General features: G+C 41.7%; 1 protein-coding gene across 1 annotated transcript in view; it reads left to right on the plus strand.

The window, feature by feature from the left end:
- ECE2 (endothelin converting enzyme 2) overlaps positions 1-24,942 on the plus strand; it is a 167,827-nt gene that overhangs the window by 68,533 nt on the left and 74,352 nt on the right. The window contains exons 16-19 of the mRNA XM_077290116.1: positions 163-230; positions 9,830-10,020; positions 15,626-15,721; positions 15,813-18,663. Coding sequence (XP_077146231.1) covers positions 163-230; positions 9,830-10,020; positions 15,626-15,721; positions 15,813-15,989 — 532 coding nt within the window. The 3' untranslated portion in view covers positions 15,990-18,663. The remainder of the gene's footprint in view (positions 1-162; positions 231-9,829; positions 10,021-15,625; positions 15,722-15,812; positions 18,664-24,942) is intronic.

Here is a 24,942-nt window from a genome sequence, read left to right on the forward strand (position 1 = left end):
TATGGCACGGATATACAGTACTTGTGCTTTTACAAGCATCATTTGTTTTTGGACTCTGTGCTTATTATAGTAATTTTAAAAATATTTTCTTGTTAAGATTCCTGTTTTCTCTGTAGCATGTCTGATCTCACTTATACTTTCCTTCTCTTCTTTCTTCTTTAGGGCTCTAAATTTCGGGGGTATTGGAGTAGTGATGGGACATGAACTGACGCATGCATTTGATGATCAAGGTTTGTTACATAGTTAATTGGTCAAAAGCTTTATATGTCTAAGAAGAGTTTAGGTTAACTAGTATAAAAATGTTCTTAAAGTGAATTTGTCTCCTTATTTTACAATACAAGCTGTATGTATTCGAAATAAGCAATTTTAATCAGGTGGAATTTAATTCTCTTAGAATTTTATAAAACTTTGTATTCTCCAGAATATTGATTTTTTTGTAACTCATATTGGGTGAAGTCAACAAAAATTACGAACAGCTGCGACAGACATTATATTGAAATGTAGAAGGCCAAGCAAACAGTTAAAAATAAAATAAATAGTATTGACCTTATGTCTCACCTGTCCCGTCATATGGTCCTCTGCACCTTTACTTTTCACCTCGCCCGTCAAGCGCTTCCTCTTCGGATGCTTCACTCCATACCGTGGTTTTCATCACTAACTAGACCTCTCACGCACTGTTTCATCCCGGCACACCTTAGCCTAGTCAACACAGTGACTTCAAAGAACTAACTGGAGACTGAAGACACCCAATGGAGTTAAGGACAAAGAGGATGCACGTGACGGGAAGGTAAAAATAAGAGACACAGAGGGCTAGATGATGGGATACGTGAGTAGCGAGGTATTACATTTTTTTCCATTCTACGTTTAGAATGAGAGACCTAGAGTATAATAAGGAATATTCCATTTGTATTATTTTGCTGCAAATCGAATTTCCCTCTAAAATCAGTGTGATTTGCTAAATTGGGGTCTTTTTAGATTCGATCAACTCTTGTTTGCACTATTAAAAGCCGGACATAGATCTCCCTGAGAATCTGCCTCCAGAGCTTATTGCAAATGAAAGTGGATATTACCAGGGTGATATATGTAGATCAGGAGAGCAGACTGTCAGTCACTATACCAAAACCACAAAGGTACATATATGGAAACAAAGGAGTAAAGCAACATGTGTGAAACAAACATGTGTAAGGCTATGTGCCCACGTTCAGGAAAGTGTGCAGAATTTTCCTGAGCAAATCCGGACTACTTTCGCAGGAAATCCGCACGCGTATTTTGCGCTTTTTTTTTGCGGATTTTGATGGGATGCTTAATGTAAGCGTTTTTTAAGCTTTTTTGCAGCGGTAAACCACCGAAAAAACGTGTTAAACCTTATATTTCTTTTAAAAAAAACCCTTTCACTCTTATAAAATATATATAACCTCTTAGCATTCTCCTGAGCAGCTTCATAGGATAGTCACCTGGAATTGCTTCCAACAGTATTGAAGGAGTTTGCATAGGTGCTGTTGGCTGCTTTGCGTTCACCTTGTGGTCCAACTCTTCCCAAACCATCTCAATTGGGTTGAGTCAAGAGATTGTGGATACAATAACATATCACGCTGCACTCCATCCATCACTCTCTTGGTCACATTGCCCTTGCATAACATGGAGGTGTGATTTGGGACATTATCCTTTTGCAACACAAATGATGGTCACACTAAGAGAAAACCAGATGGGATGGCATGTTGTTGCAGAATACTGTGATACCCATGTTGGGTAAGTGTTATGATTTTCCCAATGGCAGGGAAATCAAAATAACCACGGACTAGCTCTCGGGTGATGGGAACTAAAGTGACCGTGACCTGAACCTGACACGACACTGGAAGTAGCCGGGGAGTGTTTCCTACGATGCCCTAGACACCACGCGCCAGCCGGAGATCTAACTACCCCTATCAGAGGAATATACAGGCCTGCCTTACCTCCAGAGATGAACCCTAAAAGGAGATAGCAGCCCCCCACAGATATTGACGGTGAGTCAAGAGGAAAAGACATACGTAGGATGAACAGCAGGTTTAGCACAGTGAGGTCCGCTTACTAGATAGCAGAAGTACAGGAAAGAGTCACTTCACGGTCAACTTCAAAACACTACTCAAAAACACCATCCTGAAGTTACTTTAAAACTCCAGTGACAACTCATGCCACTGGAGTGGCAATTTCAGTCCTCGAGAGCTTCCAGCTACAGAGAATCACATTGCAAATAGCTGGACAAAAATAGCATAAACTAGAAACAAAATTCAACTTAGCTGAACAGGATCTTGAGGCAGGAGAATGCAACAGAATGCTACTGATACATTGTTGGCCGGCATCAGACCAGCAGCCAAGCAGCCTTAAATAGGAAACTCCCCTAATGGGTGTCAACAGGTGATCAAGGATAGAAGAAGGCAAATAAGTGACACTACCATAAAACACCACCGGGGGAGCCCACAAACAGAATTCACAACAGTACCCCCCCCTTAAGGAGGGGGCACCGAACCCTCACCAGAACCACCAGGGCGATCTGGATGAGCACTATGAAATGCACGAACCAAATCAGGAGCATGAACATCAGATGCTGTCACCCAAGAATTATCCTCCTGACCATAGCCTTTCCACTTAACCAGATACTGAAGTTTCCGTCTGGAAACACGGGAGTCCAAGATCTTTTCCACCACATACTCCAACTCACCCTCAACCAGCACAGGAGCAGGAGGATCAGCAGACGGAACAACCGGCACCTCATACCTCCGCAACAATGACCGATGAAAAACATTATGAATAGTAAAAGATGCTGGGAGGTCCAAACGAAAGGACACAGGATTGAGAACCTCCAGAATCCTATAAGGGCCGATAAACCGAGGCTTAAACTTAGGAGACGAGACCTTCATAGGAACAAATCGAGAAGACAACCAAACCAGGTCCCCAACACAAAGACGAGGACCGACACGCCGATGACGATTAGTGAACTGTTGAGTCTTCTCCTGGGACAACTTCAGATTGTCCACAACCTGTCCCCAAATCTGATGCATTCTATCAACCACAGCATCTACTCCAGGACAATCCGAAGACTCCAATTGACCGGACGAAAAGCGAGGGTGAAACCCTGAATTACAAAAAAATTGAGAAACCAAAGTGGCAGAACTGGCCCGATTGTTAAGGGCAAACTCTGCCAATGGCAAAAAATCAAGCCAATCGTCCTGATCAGCGGACACAAAACACCTCAAGTAAGTCTCCAAGGTCTGATTAGTACGCTCAGTCTGGCCATTAGTCTGAGGATGGAATGCAGACGAAAAAGACAAGTCGATGCCCATCCTGGCACAGAACGCCCGCCAAAATCTAGACACAAACTGAGTACCCCTGTCAGACACTATATTCTCAGGAATACCATGCAAACGCACAACATTCTGAAAAAATAGAGGGACCAGCTCAGAGGAGGAGGGCAATTTGGGCAAAGGTACCAAGTGAACCATCTTGGAAAAACGGTCACACACCACCCAGATGACGGACATCCTACGAGAAACAGGAAGGTCAGAAATAAAGTCCATAGAGATGTGCGTCCAAGGCCTCTTAGGAATAGGCAAGGGCAACAACAACCCGCTGGCCCGGGAACAGCAGGGCTTAGCCCGAGCACAAACATCACAAGACTGCACAAAAATACGTACATCTCGAGACAAGGAAGGCCACCAGAAGGACCTAGACACCAGATCCCTGGTGCCAAAAATTCCAGGATGACCTGCCAACGCGGAAGAGTGAACCTCCGAAATAACTCTACTGGTCAAGTCATCAGGGACAAACAGTCTACCAGGCGGACAGCGATCAGGCCTATCCACCTGAAACTCCTGCAAAGAGCGCCGCAGGTCTGGGGAGACAGCTGACAATATCACCCCATCCTTCAGGATGCCAGTAGGTTCGGAATCACCAGGCGAGTCAGGCTCAAAACTCCTAGAGAGGGCATCCGCCCTCACATTCTTAGACCCAGGCAGATATGAAACCACAAAGTTAAATCGAGAGAAAAACAACGACCGGCGCGCCTGTCTAGGATTCAGACGCCTGGCTGACTCAAGATAAATTAGATTTTTGTGGTCAGTCAAGACCACCACCTGGTGTCTAACCCCCTCAAGCCAATGACGCCACTCCTCAAATGCCCACTTCATGGCCAAGAGCTCCCGATTTCCAACATCATAATTTCGCTCAGCGGGCGAAAACTTTCGAGAGAAAAACGCACATGGTCTCATCACTGAGCAGTCAGGACCTTTCTGCGACAAAACTGCACCTGCTCCGATCTCGGAAGCATCTACTTCAACCTGGAACGGGAGCGAAACATCAGGCTGGCGCAACACAGGAGCAGAAGAAAAGCGGCGCTTAAGCTCCCGAAAGGCCTCCACAGCCGCAGAGGACCAATTAGCAACATCAGCACCCTTCTTGGTCAAATCAGTCAAAGGTTTAGCAATGGCAGAAAAACCCGCTATGAATCGGCGATAGAAATTAGCAAATCCCAAGAATTTCTGAAGACTCTTTAGAGAAGTAGGTTGTACCCAATCACAAATAGCCTGAACCTTAACAGGGTCCATCTCCATAGATGAAGGGGAAAAAATATATCCCAAAAAGGAAATTCTCTGAACCCCAAAAATACACTTTGAGCCCTTCACAAATAGAGAATTAGCTCGTAAAACCTGAAAAACTCTCCTGACCTGTTGAACATGAGATTCCCAGTCCTCCGAAAAAATCAAAATATCATCCAAATACACAATCATAAATTTATCCAGATATTCACGGAAAATATTGTGCATAAAGGACTGAAAAACGGAAGGGGCATTCGCGAGACCGAAAGGCATTACCAAATACTCAAAATGGCCTTCAGGCGTATTAAATGCGGTCTTCCACTCATCCCCCTGCTTAATCCGCACCAAATTATACGCACCACGTAGATCGATCTTAGTGAACCACTTTGCCCCCTTTATGCGAGCAAAAAGATCAGTAAGTAAAGGTAACGGGTACTGGTATTTAACTGTAATCTTATTCAGAAGTCGATAGTCGATACAAGGTCTCAATGAACCATCCTTTTTACCCACAAAGAAAAACCCTGCCCCCAGTGGAGACAAAGAGGGGCGAATATGACCCTTTTCCAAAGATTCTCTGATATACTCCCGCATAGCAGTATGTTCAGGTACAGACAAATTAAACAAGCGACCCTTAGGAAATTTACTACCGGGAATCAACTCAATAGCGCAGTCACACTCTCTGTGAGGGGGGAGAGAATCAGTTTTAGGCTCCTGAAAGACATCATAAAAATCTGACAGAAATGCTGGGATCTCAGAGGGAGTAGATGAAGAAATGGGAACCAAAGGTGCATCCCCATGAATCCCCTGACATCCCCAGCTCAGCACAGACATTGATCTCCAGTCCAAGACTGGATTATGAATTTGTAACCATGGTAATCCAAGTACTAATACGTCATGTAGATTATATAACACAAGGAAACGAATAATCTCCTGATGGTCTGGGGAAAGATGCATAGTCACTTGTGTCCAATATTGTGGTTTATTGCTAGCCAAAGGTGTAGAATCAATACCCTTTAAGGGAATAGAAACCTCCAGAGGCTCTAAATCAAACCCACAACGCTTGGCAAAGGACCAATCCATGAGACTCAGAGCGGCGCCAGAATCCACATAAGCATCCACAGTAACAGATGATAAAGTACAAATCAATGTCACGGACAAAAGAAATTTAGACTGCAAGGTACCCATAGAAAAAGATTTATCAACCTTTTTATCAACCTTCTTTATGCGTTTAGAGCATGCTGATATAACATGAGTTGGATCTCCACAATAGAAGCACAACCCATTTTTGCGCCTGTAATTCTGTCGTTCGCCTCTAGACAATACACTATCGCATTGCATATGCTCTGGTGCCTTTTCAGAGGTCACCGCCAAATGATGCACAGGTTTTTGCTCAGAAGATACCGCCATATGGTGCACAGGTTTTTGCTCAGAAGATACCGCCATATGGTGCACAGGTTTTTGCTCAAAAGATACCGCCATATGGTGCACAGATTTTTGCTCAGAAGATACCGCCATATGGTGCACAGATTTGCGCTCCCGTAAACGCCGATCAATCTGGATAGCCAATTTCATGGCATCATTCAGACCTGTAGGCACAGGGAACCCCACCATGACATCCTTCACGGCATCAGAGAGACCTTCTCTGAAATTAGCTGCTAGAGCGCACTCATTCCATTTACGAAATTTCTGGCAGTATATCTCAGCTTCATCTTGCCCTTGGGAAAGAGCTATCAAGGCTTTCTCAGCCAAAATCTCTAAATTAGGTTCTTCATAAAGCAACCCCAAAGCCAGAAAAAACGCATCTACATTTAACAACGCAGGATCCCCTGGCGACAATGCAAATGCCCAACTTTGTGGGTCACCCCGCAATAGAGAAATAACAATTTTAACCTGTTGCGCAGGATCACCAGCAGAGTGAGATTTCAGAGACAAAAACAATTTACAATTCTCTCTGAAATTCAAAAAACGGGATCTGTCTCCGGTAAAAAATTCAGGCATAGGGATCTTAGGTTCAGACATTGGAGCACGTATAACAAAATCTTGTAAGTTCTGAACCTTTGTAGCCAGGTTATTCAGACCTGCAACCAAACTCTGTGGATCCATGATTCAAACAGGTGTAACCAAAGCCATTCAGAGATTAAGAGGAGAGGAAAAAAAAAAAAAGGCTGAAGACTGCAGTTTAAGCAAGGAGTACAAATAAGCACTAAGGTGCACTTTCCAAACACAGAAGGAAAAAAAACCTTTTCATATCCTTTCCTGCTTTAGTGCATAGTTTTAACACATGTGGCCGGCCAAACTGTTATGATTTTCCCAATGGCAGGGAAATCAAAATAACCACGGACTAGCTCTCGGGTGATGGGAACTAAAGTGACCGTGACCTGAACCTGACACGACACTGGAAGTAGCCGGGGAGTGTTTCCTACGATGCCCTAGACACCACGCGCCAGCCGGAGATCTAACTACCCCTATCAGAGGAATATACAGGCCTGCCTTACCTCCAGAGATGAACCCTAAAAGGAGATAGCAGCCCCCCACAGATATTGACGGTGAGTCAAGAGGAAAAGACATACGTAGGATGAACAGCAGATTTAGCACAGTGAGGTCCGCTTACTAGATAGCAGAAGTACAGGAAAGAGTCACTTCACGGTCAACTTCAAAACACTACTCAAAAACACCATCCTGAAATTACTTTAAAACTCCAGTGACAACTCATGCCACTGGAGTGGCAATTTCAGTCCTCGAGAGCTTCCAGCTACAGAGAATCACATTGCAAATAGCTGGACAAAAATAGCATAAACTAGAAACAAAATTCAACTTAGCTGAACAGGATCTTGAGGCAGGAGAATGCAACAGAATGCTACTGATACATTGTTGGCCGGCATCAGACCAGCAGCCAAGCAGCCTTAAATAGGAAACTCCCCTAATGGGTGTCAACAGGTGATCAAGGATAGAAGAAGGCAAATAAGTGACACTACCATAAAACACCACCGGGGGAGCCCACAAACAGAATTCACAACAGGTAAGAGTGAGTGCCTTGAATTTGGAATAAATAACCAGCAAAGCACCCACACACAATCTCACCTCCCCCTTCATGCTTCACAGTGGCCACAACACATGTGGGAACATCTGCTCACCTTTTCTGCATTATACATAAATATAGTGGTTGGTACCAAAAATGTCAAATTTTGATTTATCAAACCATAGCACAGATTTCTACTTATATAATGTCCAATCCTTATGTTACTTGGACCAAGCAAGTCTCCTCTTGTTTGGAGTCCTCAGTAGTGGCTTTTTTAACAGCAATGTGACCATGAAAGCCTGTTTCTCCCAGTCACCTCTGAACAGTTCATGTGGAGATGTGTCTGCTACTTGATGCATCATTTATGAGGACTGATATCTGAAGTAATAATAATAATAATCTTTATTTTTATATAGCGCTAACATATTCCGCAGCGCTTTACAGTTTGCACACATTATCATCGCTGTCCCAGATGGGGCTCACAATCTAAATTCCCTATCAGTATGTCTTTGGAATGTGGGAGGAAACCGGAGTACCCGGAGGAAACCCACACAAACACGGAGAGAACATACAAACTCTTTGCAGATGTTGTCCTTAGTGGGGCTTGAACCCAGGACGCCAGCGCTGCAAGGCTGCTGTGCTATCCACTGCGCCACCTGCTCTCAATTAGATTTTTTTGAGACAGTTTTCTCTGATGAACTTATCCTCTGCTGTAGAGGTAATACTTGGTCTTCCTTCCTTGGGATAATCCTCATGAGAGCCAGTTTTATCATAGTGATTGATGGCTTTTATGACTACACTTGAAGATGCCTCAAAGGTTCTAGCAATTTTCTAGACTGAATGACCTTCGTGTCTTAAAGTATTGATGTCTGAAGGAATGTCAAAGTGATATAAACCTGTCATCAGAGTAAAAGGGGGTATTTTTTTCAAACTTGATTCTTTATTCTTTGTTTCCATATGTCTTCATTTGTGGTTTTGATGCCTTCAGTCTGAATCTACAATGTACACATTCCAATAGGAGCTAGGAAAACCATTCCTTGAAAAGGTGTGCCCAATGTTTTAACCAGTACTGTATTTTTAAATATTTTTAAAACCTTTTTTGGTCTTACTTCTTTGTTGCTCTTTTTAAGGGACTTGAATCGGCATTGTCTGATCACTTATTCTAGACTGTAATATAATCATATTAAAGTATATAGCTAAAGTCATGGTTCCTTAGATAATGCATCGTCCCATTCAAATCTCCTTGATAGGGAAGTCATGGGAGTCCAAAATGGTGCACCCCCAGGATTGTGTTCCTTAAATGCCACATTCAGAAATTGAACAGTTTAACATTCAATTCAAGGGTCTAACAGCAGCAATCAATGCTCAGCTGTATACCACAACTGGCCAGGTATGTTGTAGGCTGGGCTCCTGAACTAACTCCATACTTCCACAACAGTGTGACATACACGTACACACTGGGAAGAGGTTCAAAGAGAATAAAAAGTCATTCTAACATGGCTTTTTAAAGGAAGTCCAAGTGATCTATAAATGATGTTTGCAGTTTATATTGTGAAATTTGGCAACTGATCCTCTGTAGCTGTTTATTGTGTTGCAACATGCACAATTGCAAGGCTTTACAGAGATATCAGAAGCAATCGACGAAAGTTGAATATGGATAGTATTGAATCCAATATGATTTCTTTTCTGATGTAAATGATAATAGTGGCACTGCAATTTTGTCTATTGGCAGCTTTGAAAGGAGCCAACAAATAGACTAAGGATATAGTAATATATCTTATTTAAGAGTCAACCTAAAGAACATCTCTGTAACTCCGCAAATAACCAGATTCACTTTAAAGGGATACCAAATTATATTGAAAATAATCTCAATTATGAGTAATTCCCACTGAATGTCTATTGGGGACTTAGAAAATAGTCTCTACTACTGTTATAAATCTTTGACATCGCTCTCTTGTGTGCATTATTTAGTCCTAAATCATGAACTGAAAGGCTAAAGGTTTTGCAACCACTCGATTAAAAAGTAAAGTTATATATTTAGTTTCACTGCATGGATACTCCAAGTGTATAAACCATATGGTAGTCTGATGAAAATTTGCATTATTTGTTGGTCATTTTTAAATAATTACATTTTCCATTTACTCACCCTTGTTCCTACCTTGTTTATATGGATCACCAGATTAAATGGGCTATTGCTGTGCACTTACAGATCTCTGTTGAATTATAATTTCTATGGCAGGACGGGAGTATGACGAGGAAGGTAACTTACGTCCTTGGTGGCAAAACTCATCTCTGGAAGCATTTAAAAATCGGACTGAGTGTATGGTTAGTCAATATAATGCTTACAATGTGAATGGAGAGAAGGTCAATGGACGTCAAACACTTGGGGAGAACATAGCTGATAATGGTGGCTTAAAGGCGGCATACCATGTAAGTGCCAGAATGATAAGTATTTGTGCTATGTGAAGTACTGGCCTAAGTGTAACTATTTTGCTATTTGTGGCAGCAAAATGCCAAGTAGTACTGCTATACAATGACCAAATAATACCTCCACATAGTGATTGAAAAATGCTGCCATATACAAATCACTGGTAAATAATACATCTATTCCATGGTTAAATAGTCCCATCATACTATAACTAAATTACATCACAATCATTTTTCAGCTATTGAATCACATCAGCTCTAAGCGCTTAATATTGAAGACTCTTGCGGTAGTATTACACATGCCAGTTTGTTGTCACACATCCAAAAGTTTACTGTGAAATTCATTGTAAAACCACACTTAAAAAAGCATATGGTTTTCAAACTTGACATGCACTAATTATTATTTACGACTACATGGTTTCCTCTTCAAACTTTGTATGTGCTCAATGGGGAAGATTTATCAGGCTAATTAGATAGTGCAAAGTTCAAGTAGACAGTCTGAGGGTATGTGCACATGGCATCACTTAGAAACCATTTATAAATTGTAAGCAGGGCCCTCACGCCTCCTGTAACTGCAGAACTATGTGTTACTCAGTAATGTCTTTATTGGCTGCACTTGTTCCAGCTTAAAGGGAACCTGCCACCCCATTTTTTGAAGATGAGCTAAAAATAGCGTTAAATAGGGGCAGAGCTGGGCGTTACATTAGTGTATTTTTTGTGCCTTTATTACCCACCTATGCTGCTGAAATACCTTTGTAAAGTCGCCGTTTTCTGCTGTCACTCACGCTGGTCTGGTCCTATGGGCGTGGTGACAGCGCTGTTTCTCCCCCAGATCAGGCTCATCATTCCGTTGGTGGCGTAGTGGTGTGCGCATGTCCAACAGAGAATATCCACTGCCCAGGAGATGAAAAAGAGCGCGATCTGCGCTATTCAGCTGTTTACCGGTGGGCGCGGCCATCTTTCTGTGGCCGCGCATGCGCAGATGGAGCGCTCTGCTGCCCAGGGCTTCAGGAAAATGGCCGCGGGATTCCGCGCGTGCGCAGATGGAGATCGTGGCGGCCACAGAAAGATGGCCGCGCCCACCGGTAAACAGCTGAATAGCGCAGATCGCGCTCTTTTTCATCTCCTGGGCAGTGGATATTCTCTGTTGGACATGCGCACACCACTACGCCACCAACGGAATGATGAGCCTGATCTGGGGGAGAAACAGCGCTGTCACCACGCCCATAGGACCAGACCAGCGTGAGTGACAGCAGAAAACGGCGACTTTACAAAGGTATTTCAGCAGCATAGGTGGGTAATAAAGGCACACAAAAGACACTAATGTAACGCCCAGCTCTGCCCCTATTTAACGCTTTTTTTAGCTCATCTTCAAAAAACGGGGTGACAGGTTCCCTTTAATGATAAAGTGCTGCAGAATATGTTGCTGCTATATAAATAAAATTATGATTGATATATATATACTTACCTTGTAATGTCTTCACATCCTGTTTTGTCCAGATGTGTCCAGATCCCAGAATTCCAAGCTGCGGAAGTTCACCGACCTCCATATTAGGACACCCAAGTGATGGGTATCTCAATATGGAAACTGCTGGTGGTACCAGCCTCTTGTGCGGTACCACCAGCGGAACACCGTCACACCACACACACACACACTGTATACGCCGTACGCACCACACACACACACACACACAAACACACACTATATGTCGTACGCACTACACACACGCACACACACACTGTATACGCAGTACACACCACACACACACACTGTCTATGCCGTACGCAGCCTCTTGCATGGTACAACCAGTGGAACACAGTCGCGAACACGCCGTTGGGATCAGCTGAATGATTCACTGACCGCCGCCATCTTTGTACAGGAGGAGCACATGCGCAGTTTTAATGTGACTGCCGCTATCTGTCTTCACAAAAATGGCGGCGGTTTTATTTACTGCGCAGGCGCAAATTCCACGCAGGCTCAGTGAATCATTCACCTGATCCTGGCGGCAGATGCGGAATCTTGTCTACAGGCAGAGGAAGCTGGTCGCATTAAGGGGGTTTTCCCACGAACGAAAGTTCATTTTAAAAATTGTCTGTGTCTGACCATGTACGGACCATACCACATTTCCTGGGCAGGGGAGGAAGCAAAAGACAATACTGACATTACAGCAGGGGATCTCACAGGATTTCTTTTGTCAGGTACAATATTTCACTGACTGTTTTTAAACAATATTTTACCTCACAAAATGTATCTTCTGTGATCTCCTGCTGTAATGTCCGTATTGTCCTTGAGAGGAGAACACAGCACAGGAAGGAGAGAGACAGCAGACACGGGGGATAGCACATGGGGTAGACAGGTCAAAGAAGAGAGCACAGACGGGAGAAGTCAGCACATGGGGAAAGAGAGAGCGGATAGGTGGGTAAGCACATGGGGGAGAGATTCTCAGCGCTGCAAAGCCTGCCCCATCGTGACATTACCGCCCTCCCGATGCGATAGCATCTGGCCTCCAGGTAGTTATTAATATTGCTCTTTGAATCATAGACCATTTTTAAATAGCTGTTTTACAATACATACATACAATTTTGGCAAAGACTTTCCAAAAGGTTACACATTGATTTACAAAAAGGAAACAAATAAGTACTGACTTAAATTAGATCTAATCTCTTAGACTTGATGAGGCTTTTGTAGTTACCTTGAAAATCCATTACAGAATGACTGTACACTGTGTGCAGAATTATTAGGCAAGTTGTATTTTGATCACATGATACTTTTTATACATGTTGTTGCCAACTTCCAATTAAGTAAATCAGGTGATGTGCATCTCTGTAATGAGGAGGGGTGTTGTCTAATGACATCAAAACCCTATATAAGGTGTGCTTAATTATTAGGCAACTTCCTTTCCTTTAATAATAATAATAATAATAATAATAATTTTATTTATATAGCGCCAACATATTCCGCAGCGCTTTACAACTTATAGAGGTCTTATAGAGGCCAATTTGTCACGATTCACACCGTGACTGTCAAGATCCCTTAGCCGCTGCCCACAATATGTCACGGATCGGGGTGACTTTAGACCAGCAGCCGGCTGTCACATGTGCAGGGGGGCTTATCCTAGTTATCCCTCCACTGCCACAATGTGATAAAAAAAACACACACGAGGCTATTGACCTCTTGTTTACAGCAGGGGCTTATTTTAGGTATCCCACTGCTCTTCAGTATACCATGAACTGCAGGGATTTGTGTATCCCGCTTGCAGTTCCACTTAAACCTTGCAGCTCTCTGGCGCCCCCTTTCTCTCAGGTCAGATTAGGTACTGCACCTAGGGTGATTAGTCGCCAGAAACGCTGCCTGCTATGTACTGGCTATTGGGTGCACTGCAGCGACGCGATAACTACTCCCACTCAGGCAGGAACAATAATTATCAAGCCGCAGTCGCTACAGGGACCCCCAAAAGCTGGCACACGGTCGCTGCCACCAGCTCCAATTGAACGGGTCTGGAGCAAACCCCAAAAAAACAGTAGCGTAATTCCCTTCAGAGACAGGGTACGGTTTAGGGCAGGAAGAACGAACTAGTATTAAATAATATACCCCATAAATGATTTTTAGGCAGTGTTTATAAAAATATTTTACAAAGATGTTACAAATGAGACAATTGCAAATATGTACAAGGTAATTATAAAAATAAAAGGATTAAATGAAGAAAAGGTAACACTCACATATTCTCAGATCATTGCATTGCAGGCTAGGCTAGGAGAGCTTTCCATCTATCCCAGTGCATTGGCACTCGCAGTCTGGTCGCTTCAGGTAAAAACTCACAACTCCTTTGGCAAAATGGGTCAAAAGAGAGATTTGACGGGCTCTGAAAAGTCCAAAATTGTGAGATGTCTTGCAGAGGGATGCAGCAGTCTTGAAATTGCCAAACGTTTGAAGCGTGATCACCGAACAATCAATGGCAAATAGCCAACAGGGTCGCAAGAAGCGTGTTGGGCAAAAAAGGCGCAAAATAACTGCCCATGAATTGAGGAAAATCAAGCGTGAAGCTGCCAAGATGCCATTTGCCACCCACCAGTTTTGCCATATTTCAGATCTGTAACGTTACTGGAGTAACAAAAAGCACAAGGTGTGCGATACTGAGGGACATGGCCAAGGTAAGGAAGGCTGAAAAACGACCACCTTTGAACAAGAAACATAAGATAAAACGTCTAGACTGGGCCAAGAAATATCTTAAGACTGACTTTTCAAAGGTTTTATGGACTGATGAAATGAGAGTGACTCTTGATGGGCCAGATGGATGGGCCAGAGGCTGGATCAGTAAAGGGCCGAGAGCTCCACTCTGACTCAGACACCAGCAAGGTGGAGGTGGGGTACTGGTATGGGCTGGTATCATCAAAGATGAACTTGTGGAACATTTTCGGGTTGAGGATGGAGTGAAGCTCAACTCCCAGACCTACGGCCAGTTTCCGGAAGACAACTTCTTCAAGCAGTGGTACAGGAAGAAGTCGGTATCGTTCAAGAAAAACATTATTTTCATGCAGGACCATGCTCCATCACATGCCTCCAACTACTCCACAGCGTGGCTGGCCAGTAAAGGTCTCAAAGAAGAAAAAATAATGACATGGCCCCCTTGTTCACCTGATCTGAACCCCATAGAGAACCTGTGGTCCCTCTTAAAATGTGAGATCTACAGGGAGGGAAAACAGTACACCTCTCGGAACAGTGTCTGGGAGGCTGTGGTGGCTGCTGCACGCAATGTTGATCGTAAACAGATCAAGCAACTGACAGAATCTATGGATGGAAGGCTGCTGAGTGTCATCATAAAGAAAGGTGGCTATATTGGTCACTAATTTTTTGGGGTTTTGTTTTTGCATGTCAGAAATGTTTATTTAGAAATTTTTTGCAGTTATATTGGTTTACCTGGTGAAAATAAACAAGTGAGATGGGAATATATTTGGTTTTCATTAAGTTGCCTAATAATTCTGCACAGTAGTAGTTACCTGCACAAACAGATATCCTCCTAAGCTAGCCAAATCTAAAAAAACCTACTCCAACTTCCAAAAATATTAAGCTTTGATATTTATGAGTTTTTTGGATTGATTGAGAACATAGTTGTTGATTAATAATAAAAATAATCCTCTAAAATACAACTTGCCTAATAATTCTGCACACAGTGTATAATCTTGATATTTCATTGACCTTTTTTTTTTTTTATTTCAGTTAGAGTTGTACTCATAAAATGCTCATTTTAACATCACACAGTAAAACTTTGAAAATTCACTTTCGAATAGCTGTATAATCCATTTTTAAAGCAAGTTCATCAGCCTCTTCAGGTTTCAGAGACCGATTTAATAATGTGTACAGTCTTTGTACTGTGAAATCTGTTTACAGTTCTAATTTCAATGGAGTGGATAGTAGTTAGACATTCAGCAGTTGGGTGTATAATGAAGGTAAGGAACATATATTTCGTAGATTAAAAAGAAAAAAAATCAACCATGATTCAATGCATAAAAAATACAGGGTGGGATTTGTATACTTTTGGAGACTTTGAATATAAAGTAGTCCATAACCTCAAGTTTGGCTCTCCATTTGCTCATTGTTTTCTTTCAGGCCTACAAATCCTGGTTACAGAAACACGGTGAAGAAAAGCGATTGCCTGCCGTGAAACTGACCAACCATCAGCTTTTCTTTGTGGGATTTGCACAGGTGATGTCCACACTAAGTTGCTCTGATAGCCCTGACAAGGCGTTTTTGCTGTCATTTTCTTGAAACTAAGCTATTTTACTGTCTTTCGTAGGTTTGGTGTTCTGTGCGGACCCCTGAGAGCAGCCATGAAGGGTTAGTTACAGATCCTCATAGCCCAGCCAAATTTAGAGTTATTGGGACCCTGTCAAATTCAAGGGACTTTGCTGAACATTTCAACTGTCCCAAAGGGACCCTGATGAACCCAGGAAAATACTGTGATGTGTGGTAAAAGGGTGGATGTGCATACAGCTTTGGCAATCTGTGAGGGCTGTGTGGAGTGATGAAGTGTATGAGAGTGTGAATGTGAAGGTAAATAGTATGTGTGCTGCGAGATTGACCGTAAATGAATGTATCTGCAAGAGTACATGTAGCTAGCTTGTCTGTACAGTATTGTGATAATGTTGGACATAAGAGTAACACAGCACTGCCAAAGATCGAAGCAGCACTTAATGGCCAGGGAAGAATGCCCTAGTTGTCAGTAGGATAACAGAAACAACCTAGACTACACCCCAAACTGCTGTAGCATGGAAATAATGTAGTGCTAGTCTACAATTCCACTGGCCAATAGTAGGGAAATGCTCGTTCCCGATTTCTGGCCTGTTTAAATAGGTCGCCAATCACCTGACAATGGCACAAAACATTTATTGGGTGAAAGGATTTTAGGTTTGTTTAAAAATCATTGTTTTCAGCAGCACATGGTCTTAAATAACAAGACATGTGCTGCCGAGAACATTCATGTTCTATGTGCACACAATTGTATTAACTATCAATCTGTGTGCAAGTGTGGTTGACTTCTCTAAACAGGCTATTACCGTAATCATCTGCCGATCAGCTTACACATAGTTGATCGGCAGTCATTTAAACAGCCACGTTTGACCAGTGTAAATGCACCCTTAGTCCAGCCATCTTTAATCGGATGACTATGTGCCATCTAGCTTTATACAGTATAAACCCTACTTGTAGTCAATACATTTATTCAGCAAATCCCATCAATTTCAGTTGAGTCAACCTCAATCTAATGAGAGATGACAGACAATCCCACAATTTTCACTGCTGTCAGGAAAAACTTGGATCGACAGGGTAGATTTTATGTATGTGATCCCTTGTTTCTTTGGCAGCAAGTGGCATCTCAGTTGCTGCTCATCTCCACATACATGTGTATGTTCCACTTTAGTATGTCAACTTTTCATAGCTTTTAGTCCTGCCTTGCCTTCAGCTTTGCGATGAGGAACCTTTACCACAAATAAATATTTATTTTAATATAAATTGAATGTAACACATTATAAAGAAGAAAGAATTTGTACCTTTACAGTAAGTGATAAGGGTATATGCACATGATATATTTTAGATGCCGACATCCCTAATGTTTCAGGAAGGCCAACTCTGTTTTTCCAAGAAGTCTTTTTTATGTCTCCTCTGAATTTTTTTGCAGTACCTTTGCCACCATTTTTTGTTTAGTGAATGTACTAATAGTGAGAGGATTCCAAGCAGAAGCCGTCAGAAGAATGGACCAGTTACTCGTAAAGAAGCGCTCCCACTAACAATTGTATTGTTTTAATGTGTGTGGATGTGCATGTAATGTAGTTTGAGTGTGTTAATATACAGTACTCACCTACCACTGCTCTCCAGTATCCGTGGCCATTTTTCTGGTTTTCTCACTGATGTCACTGAAAATGAGACCTGCCGTGCTCACTTCATGCTCTAAGGGTGAGCCGGAAGTCGCTGTTACAATAAAAGCCCATGGAGCCTTGTTCTGATGCTCCATAGGCTTACTGTGTAAAAGTCACTTCTGTGACAAGCAGAGCGCAGCGTGACCAGGAGTCAGCAGAGAGGCGACGTCATTCATAAGAGTCAGAGACCGGCTCTGGACTCCGGAGAGAGCGGCAGTAGGTGAGTACTGTATAGTAACACATTCACTCTACATTACATGCACATACACACTTTTAAATAATACAAATTTTAGTGGGAGTGCTTCTTTAAAAAAAGTTCAAATAGGCTGAACATAATCACAGCAAGTCATTTTTTCATTGCAATGCATATGTTTGTTCTTTTTATTGCCTGAAAAAAGATGCCATAATGCACATACTCTAAGAACAAATAGCCAAGGAGCTTTCACAATCATAACAAATTACAAGGATACTGGACAAGTGCAGATTAACCAATATAACAAATACTTCAGCTGCTGCAGTGCCTCTTTTTGAAGAGCAGGGGGAGCATTCTGTTCACAACTTGGTATTTGATTGTTATGAAAGCTCCTCATCATTTCTATAGAGAAGGTCTGGATCATCTAAGGTGTAGAATTTTTCTGTTTTGCATTTGTTGAGGCACAAGGCTGTGTAAGGCTACTTTCACACTAGCGTCAGGCTCGGCCCGTCGCAGTGCGTCGGGCCGAGGTCACTGACGCTAGCGTTGTCTCCGCCGCACAACGGGGGCAGCGGATGCATTTTTCCAGCGCATCCGCTGCCCCATTGTGAGGTGCGGGGAAGTGCGGGGAGGTGGGGGCAGAGTTCCAGCCGCGCATGCGCGGTTGGAAAAAGCAGACCGTCGTGAGCAAAAAACGTTACATGTAACTTTTTTTGCTCCCGACGGTCCACCACAACACGGCGCAACCGTCGCAAGACGGTTGCGACGTGTGCCAATGCGTCGCAAATGCGTCGCTAATGTTAATCAATGCAGAAAAAACGCATCCTGCAAGCACTTTTGCAGGATGCGTTTTTTCGGCAAAACGACGCATTGCGACGTATTGCAGTTAACGCTAGTGTGAAAGTAGCCTAACATAATCTGCAGCTACTGAAGAAAGTCTTCTTAGAGAGGGAGCATTACCTGTTAGTTCAGTTCTAGCCATAGAAGAAAAAAATTCCAAAAGCATTTTGTGACTGACTGCTTGTGAAGGTAGCTATAAAGTAAGTAATGTCTGCATTGTAGCATTCTGTGATAGACTGCTTGTACCAGTAACTATAGCATAAGAACGATTACAATGTAGCGTTTTGTGACAGACTGCTTGTACAGGTAGCTATAAAGTAAGCAGTGCCTACAATGTAGCATTCTATGACAGACTGCTTATGAAGGTAGTTATAACGCTTACAATGTAGTTCTCAGTGACAGACTGCTTATACAGGAAAAGCTAGTAGTGTCTACAATGTGGTGAGCTGTGACAGACTGCTTGTGCAGGTAGTTATTAGGTAATTTATGTCTAAATTATAGAAATCTGTAACAGACTGCTTGTGCGGGTAGTTGTAGACAATGTAACAATGTCGCTGTGATAGACTGCTTGTGCAGAAAAAGTAAGCAGTGCCTACATTGTAGCAATCTGGGATAGACTGATTGTGCAGGTAGTTATAAAGTAAGCAGTGCCTACATGGTAGTAATCTGGGATAGACTGCATGTGCAGTTAAAAGTTTTAAAGTAAGCAGTGCCTACAATATGATTTCCTGTGACCGACTGCTTGTGCACGCAGTTAGTACCGTAAGTAGTGCTTACAATTAGGGTTGAGCGACTTTTATTTTTATAGGATCGGGTCGGGTTTTACGAAACCCGACTTTCTCAAAAGTCGGGTCGAGTGAAATCGGCCGATCCTATAAAAAAGTCGGGGTCGGCCGAAACACGAAACCCAATGCAGTGCAATGGGATACTATGGTTCCCAGGGTCTGAAGGAGAGGAAACTCTCCTTCAGGCCCTGGGATACATATTTAAGTGTAAAATAAAGAATAAAAATAAAAAATATTGATATACTCACCTCTCCGACGCAGCCCGATGTAACCGGCAGCTTCGGTACCTCAGAATGAGCGCTTGAAAGACCTTAGATGACGTTGCAGCCTGTGATTGGTCGCGTGGTGGTCACGTGACCGCCACGCGACCAATCACAGGCCGCAACGTCATCTAAGGTCTTTCAAGCGCTCATTCTGAGGTACCGAAGCTGCCGGTTACATCGGGCTGCGTCGGAGAGGTGAGTATATCAATATTTTTTATTTTTATTCTTTATTTTACACTTAAATATGGATTCCGATACCGTTTCCCGATATCGCAAACATATCAGAACTCGGTATCGGAATTCCGATACCAGATTCAGAAGATCGCTGACCTCATGGCCGACCCCACACAGGGGTCGGGTCGGGTTTCATGAAACCCGACTTTGCCAAAAGTCGGCGACTTCTGAAAATGGCAGACCCGTTTCGCTCAACCCTACTTACAATGTAGCATTACTTATCTCTGTAAAACCATCAGATACTGACATCAGAACTGGGAAGTGTATACAAGTATTATTTACAGATGTGTCAACTGAAGTGTATTATAAATGGATAGGGGGAAAAAAGTTTTAAATAAAATGGCATCAGTATACAACCAAACAAGTGTTTAATATTGAATTTGAGAGATTACCGTACATTCCCAATTCTAGTAAAAACCTCATATTAGGGAATTGCTCATAATTATAATAAAGAACTTCACACAAATCACAGCCTGAAGTATACATGGCACTTTTACCTCTGTTATCCTACTTATTATTGTAAATGAAACCAAAATGTTCTGATTCCCTAGTAAAACAAAGGACAGAGATGAAATACAAACATAAGAGTAATGGTATTTTTGCATCATATTAAGATGTAATTCTGTGCTGGATTTGCTGTGTGAGAGCTTGAAGTTGTTTGCTGCTATTGTGTGAAAATGAATGAATTTAACCCCTTCACAATTGTTTTACTGCCTTATTGGTTAAAATTGCAAAGTGCTTGTAAAAAGCTCAACTTTGTAATTTATCTCTTATTGCAAATCTTCTCTTTTCTCAAGAACAGAGGGATTTTTAATTGTACAGCTCATTGCCTGGATTACCAACCCCCTGAGGTCTCAGAATGGCCGGTTACCTAGTTAATGAGGCCCCCTGCTTTACAGCCTGCAAGTGCTTCTCTGTGGCTGGTCGGAGTGCTGGATCTGGCCAGTTTCGGTGTTCCTGAGGTTTTCCCAAGCTGCAGAGACAAAGCGGTCTGTGCTAGCAGCATGGGAGAGCGCTCAGTTCAGACCAACAGCGCTACCACACTGCTGGTGTGAGCTGCCAATCAGGAGCGAAACGCCCCAAGGATCCAGGAAGCCGCAAGTGCTACTGAAGAATAGAAGATGAAAACAACCCTTTAAACACAATTTACTGTTAAACTAGTCTGATTCCACCTAACTGATATATCATATTCTCCGAAAATCAGGGGGACTTTTTGTTTTACACTTTTATCAGAATTTTGTCAAACATTTCACATTTTCTACAGTGGGGCTCAGTTTAGCAGAGATAACGAGATGTCAGATTGTAGTGGTTTAATAGTACATGGTAACCCGACCATTGTTGCTTGTCATGTGTGTGTTGGAAAATTAAGGGAAGATATGGATTGTTTCTTTCCTGCATCATTGGTTAAGATCTGTCATTTTAAAAGTTTGACACGCAAATATTGGTTATATGTGTTCTTTCTATTTCTACTAAAACCAGACTGTTACAATGTAACAGATCTGGGATCTGCCATCAAAGCCAGAATGCATGGACCTCCTGGCATATCACCTATGATGGTAATATTAAAGGGAATCTGTCAGGTCCTTTAAGGTCTCCAAACTGCAACCATCATCAGGCAAAGCCCTATTCCTGTATTTTAATAATGTGATTGATGTTATAAAACTCTCTATTTCTGTGAGGCAAAAATACTTTAGTGTTCTTCATTAAATACAAAATAGTCTGGACATGTCAGATGGGATTGGTTCAGCCTCAGGTACTGTAATTATGCCGCCATCAGCTTGACTGACATCTTTACTATCCCGCTCATATCCTCAGTGCAGGACGTTGTGCACAGATGTAAGATTCGCTGCACTGAACATATGGTAGGAAAGGCTAGAAGACATCAGTCACGCTGAGGGGCATGATTACAGGACCCTAGGCTTGACTAGTTGGGGGAAATAGATGCTCCACCTTCAAGTTCTGGCTAGTTTATATATTGAAACCCTATGAAGTGGTTTTTGCCATAGATAACCGAAAAGATAAAAACAGCAAGCACTTGGTTACAATACAGGAATATGGATGATGGGGAATATGGGTGATGATGGCATGGGGCACCTGGCAGGCTTTAAACCATTTTCATTGGTGAAGGGGTAAAATTGCTCTCATTGTTTTTGACTGTGTGTGCAAAATAGTGCATATTAAATTAGCCAAATTCTGATTGTTGCAAAATTCTAAGTGTGTAAATTTTATGTAGTGTGTAATAGTAGCAGGAGGATGCGTGAGCTTCTTAACATGACTGGAAAAAGCATGTAATATGGACGTCATGGCATGTATTACTATATTTGCTTAATGAGCGCATGCTGCTTTGCGAAATACAGTTCATCCATATAATGCTATAAACTTAAGATTAAAGATGGTATTAACCAAAGGAAAGGAATATATAAGAAGAAAGAAAACAGAGAACACACATTGTACATACAGACCTTTACTTCACCGATCAATAACAGGCAATTAATGCCAGTAAAAAAATACGGGATCATTTTACTTTATCATTTACATATTGTGTACAAGTTATACATCTATAATAAATGTTTACCACTCTTATTATTTACTAGTATATATAAGAAATACTGTATATAACTATATATAAAGGAGATCAAAACTATGTAAATAACTTAATAAAATCTATTTTAGAGCTATAAAGCATAAAAAGTACATAACATAATCCTTATCTTACTGCAGCCCAGTAGTAATGGTCATGTAGATGTACATATTGTGATTTTACCAGTAGCTACTGACACAGGTGGCCAAAGACTTCTAAAAAGTGAAATATTGTCAAACTATTTATATACAATTACATCAGATCTTGTGTACATCTATCCTAATTTCCACATCAATCTGGATTATACAACAGCAGCAGCAAGGCTTGCATGTAATATATCAGATGTTCAAATCTTAAAGGGAATTTATCACCAGGTTTATGCCATCTAATCTGAGAGCAACATGATGTAGTGACAGAGACCCTGATTCCAGTCATGTGTCACATACTGGGCTGTTTACTGTAGGTTTAATAAAATCACTGTTTATCAGTTGATCATCATTACAGGACTAGTAAACCTGCTACGAGGTAGTCAGGCATATTCATGGGCTCCAGATAATGCTGCTCACACCACTGATCGGCAACTTTTTGTGTACACTATGGCTGCCAATCAGTGATGTGTGTGGGGCTATACAGAGCTCAACATTCAGAGAACTGTTAGATCAGCAGCAGAGAAAACAGGAATTTTATCAAAGTTACAGCAAGCAGCCTGGTAAGTGACACATCACTGGAATCAGGGACTCTGCCCCTATCTAATGCAGCTCTCAGATGGGGCAGTAATAGCTTGGTGATAGATTCCCTTAAAGCTGCTCTCACAATTGATAGAACATGTTTCTATTCCCAGGCGCATGTTCTCAGCTGAGTATGCATATTTTTTCTGTAGGGAGAAAAATATATACAACTGCCAGTAACCTCTGACAAAGGCTTATCAAATCTTTTTTTCATCTTCGAGGAGGAAGTTTTGTGTCCCTCACCCCATACACATTAGATGGTCAGTAAATTCTAGTGACATCTGTGGGTTCGGCTAACGTATCGACACTCCACCTACCCCACTCTCAGCAGAGAAATACCATTCCAAGTAATACAGGCATGTTTATTGTGGAGTCAAGGAAATAGCTGTCATACATGGATTGGATGTAAGTGATCTTATGTCTATGACCAGCCTACTCTAAGTAGTCCAATGTATTATTGTCACAAAATTGTCTTTTTTAGTCATGTTGGAAATCTACTTGTATTGTAAAATGATGCGGTAAGATGAGAATAGTTTAATTCTGCAAGTTGAAAATGATCCATCCTTGTATATAGCTTGAGGTACCCAGATGAATACAGCTATGTATGAGCTGATCTATAGATATATGGTGTATTTAATGAGAATTATTTAAAGGAAAATATATTTACGTGTCAAGACCCACTTTTTTAAATACATTTATATACTCTATATATTTGTATAGATATATTTTTACCCTTTCACTTTGCCTTTACCATCTTTAAATCATGTTGTCTTATATGGATAGATACTTTGGTTGTGCCGTTCTCTTGAGTGCATTGGTTTCTAACTTCACATTATTGGATGCATGAAGGATGTAAGAGAGTTAGTGGGTGTGTGTAAGGTATGTATGTGTGCGTATATATGTGTATGTGTGTAACTGCTACAGACAACTAGAAGAGCTTCATTGCTCATAATGTTAGGAAATTGTGACATTTCTTCATTTTTGCAATTTGATGAAAAGTTGCTGAATGTGTGCCTAGATCTTAAAATATGCTGCATATGTGTAAATTGATAAACTATCTTATGTGCTGATATTGCTGATGCTGTAGGTCTACAATGTCAGCTTCACTTTACAACACACCTGACCGTCTGCTGTCATGGGGGGTCCCTGTATTGGGAGGGGTTTCATTCCCCATCAATCCTCCTCCTTTGCACTGTTTGGAACACATATCATGCTGGCATCATGTTTCTGAGTTTAGAAAGCGCTAACCTCATGTAGCGTTCTGAAATGCTACACCAAGACACCAATCATTATGAAATTCACTATGTATTGTAACTCTGTTACAAGTGTCAAGAAATAGGGTTTATGTTGAATGTCAAAATTCGTGCATGAAGTACCTTTATTGTGACATTTTAGATGATCCAGCTATGATGGACCTCAACCTCCCAAAGAGACATCGGGGGATCCACACAAGTGAAACGGGGCACTAAAAGATAATTAAAAAATGCCTTAATTCCCAGCACACAGATGTTTAATAAATATTACAACATTTAGCTACAGAGTACATAATATCATAAAGAATGATCATGAGCAGGAATTCCTTTGGATCCTAATATTATTCTGAAGTATGCTTTGCATAGTTGTGGGAAACTTGTTCTTTTTCCTCCATATGCATCACACCTACAACAGGGGAGTGTCACTGCCAGCCTTTGGAAGAAAATACATATAATTGTATCCTGATGATTATCTAATACATTAATTAAATGATTATCATGTAAACAAGGTGTTAGAAGGTCACTGACACTCAAGGAGTCATACTTTGGGTTTTGAAAACATGCTTATGGTAGCCATACACATTTGATATACATCCACTGAATTTTATGATTTCATTGTTTTCCTCTGTAGCTAG

The sequence above is a fragment of the Ranitomeya variabilis genome, chromosome 2 (assembly GCF_051348905.1).
Source record: "Ranitomeya variabilis isolate aRanVar5 chromosome 2, aRanVar5.hap1, whole genome shotgun sequence".
In the NCBI taxonomy this organism is placed as follows: Eukaryota; Metazoa; Chordata; class Amphibia; order Anura; family Dendrobatidae; genus Ranitomeya; species Ranitomeya variabilis.